Source organism: Megalops cyprinoides, chromosome 10 (assembly GCF_013368585.1).
Source record: "Megalops cyprinoides isolate fMegCyp1 chromosome 10, fMegCyp1.pri, whole genome shotgun sequence".
NCBI classification, from domain to species: Eukaryota; Metazoa; Chordata; class Actinopteri; order Elopiformes; family Megalopidae; genus Megalops; species Megalops cyprinoides.
Genome location: NC_050592.1, coordinates 10,212,401 through 10,222,259, shown reverse-complemented (window position 1 = coordinate 10,222,259; position 9,859 = coordinate 10,212,401). Strand labels below are relative to the sequence as shown.

The window sequence follows — 9,859 nt, the reverse complement described above, 5'->3', positions numbered from 1 at the left end:
AATGAAATTAATGCTAGTGTAACTAACAATCTTTCTGAAATGGAGCCTGACTGAAAAGTGAAAAATAAACTACTTCTCATCAATGTCTTCCATGTGGGAGAAGGATGCAAAAAATACTGCTTCCTGGAGAGTATTTGAATTTAATGAGTAGGATATGCGATTAAATTGCTATTAACCCAACACATCCAAGCAGAATCAATGAGTTTAGTCATGAGCAAGTCTCAGTGGTTCATTTATTTATAATGCAAGTGACATGTACAGTGATCTTAATAGCAATAATAACAAATAACATTCTTGCAGTAAAATTAAACCAATAGATTAACGTTTAATTGTCTCTTAATATGTAAAAAAAAAAAAAAAAAGCCATTGGTAACAAAAACATACAACATGCACCTTAACGAATAAGAACCGGTAAACCTGGAGGATGGCAAAAACAAAATGTACACTAACAGTGCTGGTTTGGTGTTACTTTCACAAATACATTTTTCAAGTAAACTTGGCTAACAAACATCAGTATTGGGAGAGAGTAAATGGTATGGATAGTGTTCCTGAGTATCAGTGGAAGTGTCTATCAGTCGCTGTGTGGCTCTCATTCCCCCTCTGACTCATACAGAGGTCCTGGTAAAATGGTAATGGTGCCATAAGGTTCCTCTTGTTGTGCAGTGAGTTTCATTGTAGAAACCAACTCTGTAAGGAACAAAAGACACTAGTAGGTCACCATACAAAAATACCAATATCTACAGCACTGTAGCCCCATAAAGACAAATGGTCAATGCACCCTATAGACAACCACACCTCATGCATGCAGTAAGGACAATATATTCCTGAGTTCTTACCCAGAAGTGAGAAGAAAGAACTGGCAACAGTGCTGCGGTCAGCCAGAGGGGGCAGCAGAGAGTCAAAGGACACTTCCCCTCGCTCCTTGAGGGGCTCTGAAATCATCCTGAGAGGAAGAGAGGAGGGGAAAAACTCCCAGTCTGAAAGACCCAGTGCTGACACAAACTCTACATCTCATAGATATAGACAGACATATCCAGGAAAAAAAACTCAAGTTTGACAGATATGCAAAGGAAACATTACATCAGTAGATTCACTCCAGGTGGCACCATCTGAATCTCTCCTTCCGGCAGCAAAACTCTCTCCTCAGGAATGACCTCCAGTGGGGGGAGAGAGACTGCTACAGGAGACCTACACACACACGGAATACAGCCAGCTTGTACTACACATCCCAGCACTGCACACCCACAATTCATAACCTCTACAGCAGGCTCAGCAAGTTCTGTGTCATGCCTCCCACCTCTTCAGATCTTTATTCCCACACTTTCAGTTCTCCATCAATCTATCTCTCTCTTTTCTCTTTCCTCCAGCCTCTCCCTGTCTCATCTGTCTTTTTGTCTGCCCTCGCTCACCCTCTGCTCTCTGGAGTGACCAGTTGGGACACGTCCCTGTCAGACACCTCCAGCATCGGCTCAATCGGAACTGGCACAGCAGCTGCCATGGCAACATTAAATTTACAATATGGGAAAATCACTATCATCAGCGAAACAATTTCATGAATTAAGGCGAAACTTTCCGAGTAAGACAGTTCCATTATACTTAAGCCCAGATTTGCAGTGCAGAGACGCAATGTTCTGTACTATCTGGCCACAGAACAAGTTATCTGAGGGTATACACGCCCCAGCACTTTGTGAAGGTGGGTATGGGAACTACATTACACTATTGTCATTTAACAGAGTGACTTGCATAGATTACATTTCTATCCAATTATACAGCTGGACATTTACTGAGGTCATTCTAGGTTAAGTACCTTGCCCAAGGGTACAACAGCAGTGCCCCAGCAGGGAATCAAATGAGTAGTGTTTCAGTTATGGGCCCTATTCTTTACTGCTATGCTACACTGCTACCCAACCTACACTTTGCTGAGAAGAGCCACAGACATGACACGGACAACCCTCTGACCTGACACTTCAGCTTGAGCCAATTCAGACTCCGCCAACTCTCTGGGTACCTGAACACACAAAGGAGCAATACGCTGGTTTACTGAGGATAATAAAACTTGGATAAACCTGGCCAGGCACAAGTGGAGCTTAATAATGCTAATTAAGGTAACGACAATCTTTTTATCATTTATTATCCTTACAATCCCTCCATATAACAGACAGACGTTTCCAAAGTGCCTCACGCAAAGTTAATATGAGGATAACCCAGTTAGGTGGAGTAAATATAATGTATATAAAAGATAAAATATAATGAATAAAATCTATAATGCTTGTAAATATATTCAGATGGGCTATGAGGTAAATCAACAGGCAGAAAACTCACCTCCTTTGAGCTGACCTCCTCGCCCTCACTCTCTTTCTCTGGCTCCCTCACTCTTTTTATGGCAACTGGGCTCGGGAGGGGGGTGATAACCGCACCCCGTTTCCATAGAGACAGGATATCGGGGTGCAGGGCTACGTAGAGAGAAGGTCTAGATGAGAGAGTGACTAAACAGCTATGAAACGGTGAGACATGATAACTCCCTTGAGATGTTTAACACATTGTTGATTCAATGTTCTGTTCTGACAAGATCTTTCTGGAGATCTAAAAAGGTGAAATAATAGCAAGCCCTGGTTTGATTAGTCAGGCCACATGTCCAACCATTCTTCTGAGGATATGAATGCAAATCAGAGAAGCAGTGAACAAAACATTTTGGAGTGACAGGGCTGGGTCTTGACCGCAAAACGTTCCACTGTGATCAGAGGATGGTCTTAGCTCAAGTCCAATAAAACAGCAAAGGAATCTCCAGAGGGTTAACTACTGTATGTTACCTGCTGGCTGCTGTACAGACTTTCACTTTAAAAGTGTGGCTGAAGACCGAGAATGCAGTGCTGAGACTGAAGGCAAAGCAGAGAGACTGAGAGACTCACGGGTGCAGGGATTGTTGAGGAGCTCCGCTGGAGGTATTCTAGGATGAGGCTCGAACAGCACCTGCCCCAGACACACCGGCACAGACAGGGCTGGTTTCAGAGAGGAACACTCAGACCAGCAGAGTGGCAGATGCCTCATTGGACCCAAGATTCAGACACATGGAAGCATGAACAATCGAATGCAGTTGCACCCTGACACACTTTTGATCATGAGTGTGGTCCAGCCCATCAGTACATTACATTACATTCATTTAGCAGAGGCTGTTATCCAGAGTGACTTGCAGCACAGAGGATCAGTAGTGTATCCATTTAAGCTGAATGAAGAGTGTCAGACCAAGCTAACAACACTCCCAGACCAGTGAGTGTGAGCCCTCCCCAAAGGTAACTTGTGCAATCTGACTGGACAATGGAAGCTAAGTATACTACCATACATTGTACCATCACTATGTGTGTCATCTTTGAATCTGCAGCAGTGCGACTCTATCTCTGTGCCAGTGTACTTATAGGCAGTGTGTCAGTGTGATATCAGGGGCTGGGTCTCCGTCAGTGTGTCAGTGTGATATCACAGGCTGGGTTTCAGTCAGCGGGTCTGTGAGTCAGTGTGATACCAGGGGCTGGGTCTCAGTCAGTGTGCCAGTGTGATACCAGGGGCTGGGTCTCAGTCAGTGGGTCCTGGATCATTCTCTGCAGCTCATCTTGAGGAATCTGGGTCTGTGTATCTATGAAGAGCAGCTGGCGTCGGCGTGGCCGCCTCCTCGGGGCAGGCTCCGGCTCAGGCTCAGGCTCCTGGAGATGAGACAGAGGGGTGCAGAGAGGTGAAAGCTCCAGCTCAAAATAATACACACACTGATGTACACACATCATCACTGATGGCTACAGAAGCTGCTCTGTGTCTGTATGCTTATATCTGTGAATAACATTGACATGGTGTAACTGCCCTGCCTCTTCTTGTTCTCCTAACGTTGCTGTACATTTGTTAAAGGTGTGATGTAAAACTGTGGAATGTTGTACTTTTTTCTTTGGGATGTTGCTTGTTTTCTTTACACCCACATGCACAACAAGAACCGTGACAGAAACTGCCAAGTGGGCTGTTATTTTTAATCCTACTACTTAGTTTATTTAAAAAAAAGTGGTGTATCACCACTCAGCGGGGGTCTTATTTCTTTTATTGTCTCAATGACATCTTACAAGCTAGTGAAGTCACACATTCTCCCAAACCTCCTCACCTCGCCACCATTACTTTGGTGGTAGCGAGGGCTCCCTGGCTAACAAGAACTGTCACAATGGCACTGATACACAATGGCTCCATTCGTTTTGTCCTGCATGCTGCAAAATACCTCTGTACTGTGTCTGTCTTTCTTTCCACCCCAACACAGGAGTACACACCTCCAGACCAGCAGTTTCCCTCTCCTTCTGTCTCTCTTTCTCCAGCTCCATCTCTCTCTCCCTCCTCCTCCTCACTATCTCCTCCTCGGCCTCCTCCCTCACTGCTTCTGGAGGGGAGGGCAGCGGTGGCATGGATACAGGAGTTGTCTCTACGGGGGCTGGCACAGGCACCTGGATGGGCAGCCCCGCCTCCTCCTCCTCTGGCAGCAACACAAGGTCCTCGCCAGCCAGTGTCGTGACTCTGAGCCTGGCCGAAGGAGCACAGCGGTTATTTCACCTGAGGAGCTCTGATTAAAATGCAGCAGCAACGTGTGACGATGATCAACCCTGTAACTACACGTAATACAGTTATACTCTCTAAAACTTGTGTCATGTGTGGAGAGTGTATAGGGGTGTGTCACTGGGGGGTGGCTGTGTAGCACCGTGTTAAGGAGCAGGACTTGTAACTGATAGGTTGCTGGTTTGATTCCCCACTGGGGCACTGCTATTGTACCGTTGGGCTAGATACTTAACCCAGAGTTGCCTCAGTAAATATCCACCTGTATAAATGGATAGCATGTTAAAAACCTTAATATGCGTAAGTCGCTTTGGATAAGAGCTGCTGAATGCCAGTAATGTAATGTAATTTAATGTATATCTTCTCAGAATGAGATATGGGTCCCCCTGTCATTCCTGTGCTCTATGTTCTGTCTTTCTGACTCCCTGTCATGGTAACTCACGGCTCTATGGAGACTGTGAGCACCGGCTCATCTCTCACTCTCTCTGCTCGTCTCTCCTGCTCCCTCGCCTCTGCTTCTGAAAGATGGGCAGAACTCAGTTCTCAACTGACCATCCTCCAAGCGTTATTTTGATACAATGTGATTTACAAATACAAATAGATATGTGTCGGATGCATTATCAAAGATCACTTTAATTGATAGAAACATTGAATTTAATGTAGTCTGTAGGGAAAAAATACAAATGAAAAGCTATGATGATAATGTGGTGGCTGGTGGAAAACTAGCTAATCTTTTCCGGTATGGGTAAGGTCAATAGACCTTAAACATTAAAAAGAGGAAATCAAAACTTGTGATCATTTTCTTGTAAGCATTCCTTTAGGGATCCTATAAAATATATTTTTAAATTTACACAGCCATCCTCCCGAAAAACCATAGTGATATTTTCAAAGGCAAGACGGCATGGTGAATTACCTTTTAAGTGAATGAATGCTGTCTCTCACCTTCAGGAAAATGGTCCTCCTGCTCCATCAGAATGTCAATGATTTCCATGTGTCTGGGAACAACCTCTGGCAGCTCCACCCCCTCGAACTGGCAGTCAGATCGATGGCGGATGAAAAGTTAGCAGTAGGAAACGAGAGGAGAAGTAGAAGGCAATAATGTCATGTATTGTAAAATTTGAGAGGAATACGTGAAGAAACAGAGATGGACTCTGTTATTAGTTTTGATGGTGATAGATAATTGACATCATTCCTGCATATATCAACAACAACATGACAGGTATTTATGTGCATGCACTGCTCTGTTGTAGTTGGGGAATTTCTATTGCCAAGCTATGAAAAGATAACTTTGCCATTAAACATCCCACTCAACATTTCAAGTAAAGTTGTTATCTTGGTTTTATACAGCAGTACCTCCACTTCTGGAATCACTACAGCCTCTGTCTCTTTCAACGTGATGGACTCGGGGGATGCAGTGATGGCTAGAAAGACAAGGAGGAAATGGTGAGTCACCAACACACACACACACACACACACACACACTCTCCTGCTATCTTACAAACACATGGACAAAAGAGCATTAGGAGAAACTCCTCGGCACTCACTCATACACACACATACACATCCACCTTCACAGCAAAAAAGCAGAAGAATATCTCCTGTAAAATTATCATTTCTTTGACTGTATATCCCTGCCAACATTGCACTGTTGAACTCTGGCTCTCCTGTCATTGCTCACCATCCCTGTGTGGTGTTCCAGGGCTCCTCACCAGGGGGCGCTGTGGGGAGACTACCTCAGCAGCCTGCAAGCGCTGTGAATCACAGGACACAAGAGCAACACAGCATTGTCCCTGTTTCATAGCATCAATAACTATAGACTATGTCCACAACATTGTGTGTTTAGTGATGTAAACTAAACTAAAGATTTAAAAATCTGCAGCTGACTCCTTGTGTTTGTGGATCACATCCAGCAGTGTAGCATAGTGGTAAGGAGCAGGACTTGTAACTGAAAGGTTGCCAGCTTGATTACCCACTGGGGCACTGCTGTTGTGTGATTGGGCGAGGTGCTTAGAATTTCCTCAGTGAATATCCAGCTGTATGAGTACCATGAGTACCATGTAAAAAAAAATGTAACTTAATGTAAGTCACTTGGGAGAAGAGCATCTGCTAAATGCTGATGCCGGCATCCACAGGTACAACACCTAAAGAGGTGGCAGTGGTGTTACTGGCTGTGCTCTGGTTCCAAACCCAGCTCTTGATGAGTGGTTGTGTGGGATACCTGCATCAGTGTACTGGGACTGGGCAGCAGATACTCCATCATCCCAAAGAAGGGGTCCTGAGCCATCTCTGCCTCCTCCAGGAGAGCCAGGTTATCAGGCAGATTCAGAGCCAGCCTGGTGGACAGGAAGCCACTGTCATATAGTCAGTTCATTATCAGTGCTCTGTCACTAATTATCAATACTGAATGGGCCAGTAGTGATGGAGGTGATGATAGAGGAAGCAAAAGCAGCATTAGCTACTGATACAGCTTCGCTCAGAAATGTCCTCATTCAAGGTGGCTCACACAGATGACATTGTATCCCTTCCCACAGTAGGATTTTTAACTGACAGTCATGCCAGGACAAGTGCTTAGTCACAGAAAGAATCGTTGTTCTCTGAATGGGATTTGAATCTGTAACCGTCTGATTACAATTATTAAGTTCCTTACCATTATACAATTAGCTTGTGGTAATTTTAGCTTTGTGTAACTTACCAGCATGGCATCAGCACTTCCTTGGACCATTAATGAAAAAAGTGATTTATTAGAGAAGTCCGTCTGTGTACAGTATATCATCTATACACCCTTGTTTAGCAAAAGTGCATAAGAAATCACAGCTAAAATTCAATTAAACAAGCTGTAACTCATGATTGTGCTGTGGTGGTCTCTGCCGTAGCCACCTGCAAGTGGTCAAAATCCCAGGTGCCTCCAGTGCTTATTCCACTGGCTGGGAGATGGGCAGGAGAGCACAGAGAACCGTGAAACCTGCCTGGAGGCAGCCCTGCTGTAGGGCTTGAATGGTGTTATGCTCACACTCACTGGTCTGGGAGCGTTGTTAGCCTGGCCTGTCACTGTTACTCGTTCAACTTGAATGGATACACTTCTGCTCTATCGTGCTGGAAGTCGCTCTGGATAAGAGCGTCTGCTACATGAATGTAATGTAATGTAATGTAATGTAATGTAATGTAATGACTCTGCTGGCAGCTCCAGATCTCACCTGCCAGGCTCCTCCAGGTCGATCCTCGACTGCCTCCCAGTGCGGAGCAGCCTGTCTATGGTGTGCTGGATCTCCTCTGGAAGCAGAGGCCTGGCAGTCAGTGCGGAGAGGTGGCAGCACCTGTCTGCCTGTTCCCCTCAGCGCCAGCCATGTAACACCTCCCGATACACTCCACACAGCTGGTGCGGTGCAGTGGATGCACACAACTGTCCCTGAAGCTCATACCCAGATAATTCTTCTCATAACTCCGCCCTCCATCTCTTTCCAAACTACAGTATCCCAGTGTTACAGCAGAGTGTGCCCAGCCGGTCTGTGCACCAAGCCTCTATTCAATGAGTGTTAGAATGTACAGGTGCAACAGAATACAGGTGTATACTGCTCTCTCCGTCAACAGCAGGTAATTTTCAAGATCTCTGTCAGTGCAGAATTGATGTTCTGTAGTGTCTGTCGGTGGCTGCATGTCCTGATTCAGTTCAGTGTTAACAGGCTGTAACAGCATTGCGCACTTTCTCACCCAGCAGAATGACGCACTGACGGTGGAAGATGATGACGATGCCATACTGCAGCTGGGAGGAGAGGTACAGGGAGAAGCGGGGGCGGGGCAGGCCTGGCTGGAGGGGCGGCACCCTCACCATCACGTAGTCCATGACGTCGTTGCTATCGATAATGTGAATGACATCATCGATATCGTACTACAGCTTCAGACACGTACACAGTCAGACGTTCATAAAGAAAACACGATAGTATCTAGACGAACTACAAATATGATGCGTTACATTCACACCAATATGAGCACACATAAACGGTGTTGAGTTACCAGGTGCGTTGGACATTGACTTTGAGATAGTCCCTCCGAGGAATTTTGGTACATTTTGTAGCTGCCAGCCTGAAAAACACAGATAACAGCACTGTGGTCAAGTCGTGAACAACTGTTGATATAATCATTCATTCATTAGCAAAAGGAAATTTCTGTTTATCAAATCATTTCCTAAGCTGTCCGCTTACTTCAACAGCAACACTCAACTATATTGTCTGCATGGGTGTATGTCCTATGGGGACACAAAGGAACATACTGATACTGATTTGCTCGCTTCTTCGAGTTCCAATGAATTTTCTCTTATTATTGACGTATTTAAAGGGAAGCATTTCAATTGGCTATGCTTATCTCCATGTTTGGAAAAGTATTTCTCAAACAAACGGTGTCTAAACCCAGTATGACTCTGAACACCAGCTGATGTGACCATGTTTACAGCCATTTTACTGGTCGTGTCCTTCTATTTACACTACTTGGGATACTGTTTTGTCTGGAATTCGGCTGCGTCTGACGAAAGAAGTATATGAAATTTCTGAATCGATACTTTGACAGGATAACCATTTAAGATGTGAAAACTGAGATGATTTACGATTTTCATATTAAATAACATCCGTGTGGATTTCCCATCTTGAATGTAATCCCATTGCGGGAGCTGTCCAACTATTTCAGCATTTCGCCCGTTCTGTGCGGGTGTGTAGTGTGTTCGCTGCAACTAAAAACATTCCCTAATAACACAAAGACAGTTCTGACTAGGATTTCGCAGTCCTACTGAAGGTGCAATATAAATTCTTTTCTGCCAACACTGTCTGTGCTATTTGTTATTTTTTCTGTTACATATGAGCAGTAGCGTAATATCCACAATTCAAAACACAATACACGTAATTTATCATTAAAAGATCTTTGGATCTATTAGTTATCGTGAAAATATGGTCTAACAATAAAAAACGTGAAACTCACCATATTGTAGAGAAACATCCAGTCCGGTGTTGTAAAACGGTGGGATAGTAAAACATTGTAGCTGCTGTCTGTTATTGAGAACTGATCAAACTAACTCGGCTCGTTGACGTTAGAATCACTATTCAATAATACAATAAAGAAATATTCACTAATAATTATTCTATGCTTCTGTCAATCAAATAATCGTTCAGCCTAAATGACAGCGGTTTATGACAAAGCGAATTTCAGCGTTCAGGTATCATTTCAATAAAGTGCCGCTGGAAATTCTGAGGGGAAAGGATTTCGCAACATAGATATATTACTGTCTCTCACTAGACAATTT

General features: G+C 44.3%; 1 protein-coding gene across 1 annotated transcript; it reads right to left on the bottom strand.

The window, feature by feature from the left end:
- Positions 1-589: 589 nt before the first annotated feature.
- LOC118784434 (meiotic recombination protein REC8 homolog) lies at positions 590-9,644 on the bottom strand. The gene is made up of 16 exons (XM_036538669.1): positions 9,538-9,644; positions 8,584-8,652; positions 8,281-8,423; positions 7,767-7,842; positions 6,791-6,905; positions 6,251-6,323; positions 5,926-5,993; positions 5,505-5,602; positions 4,371-4,542; positions 3,555-3,695; positions 2,910-2,970; positions 2,323-2,453; positions 1,960-2,008; positions 1,410-1,491; positions 837-943; positions 590-687 (listed from the first exon to the last, which is right to left on the bottom strand). Exons 1-16 carry the CDS (start codon positions 9,591-9,593, stop codon positions 590-592), a joined length of 1,539 nt encoding a protein of 512 aa, XP_036394562.1. The 5' UTR covers positions 9,594-9,644.
- Between the last annotated feature and the right edge of the window lie 215 nt (positions 9,645-9,859).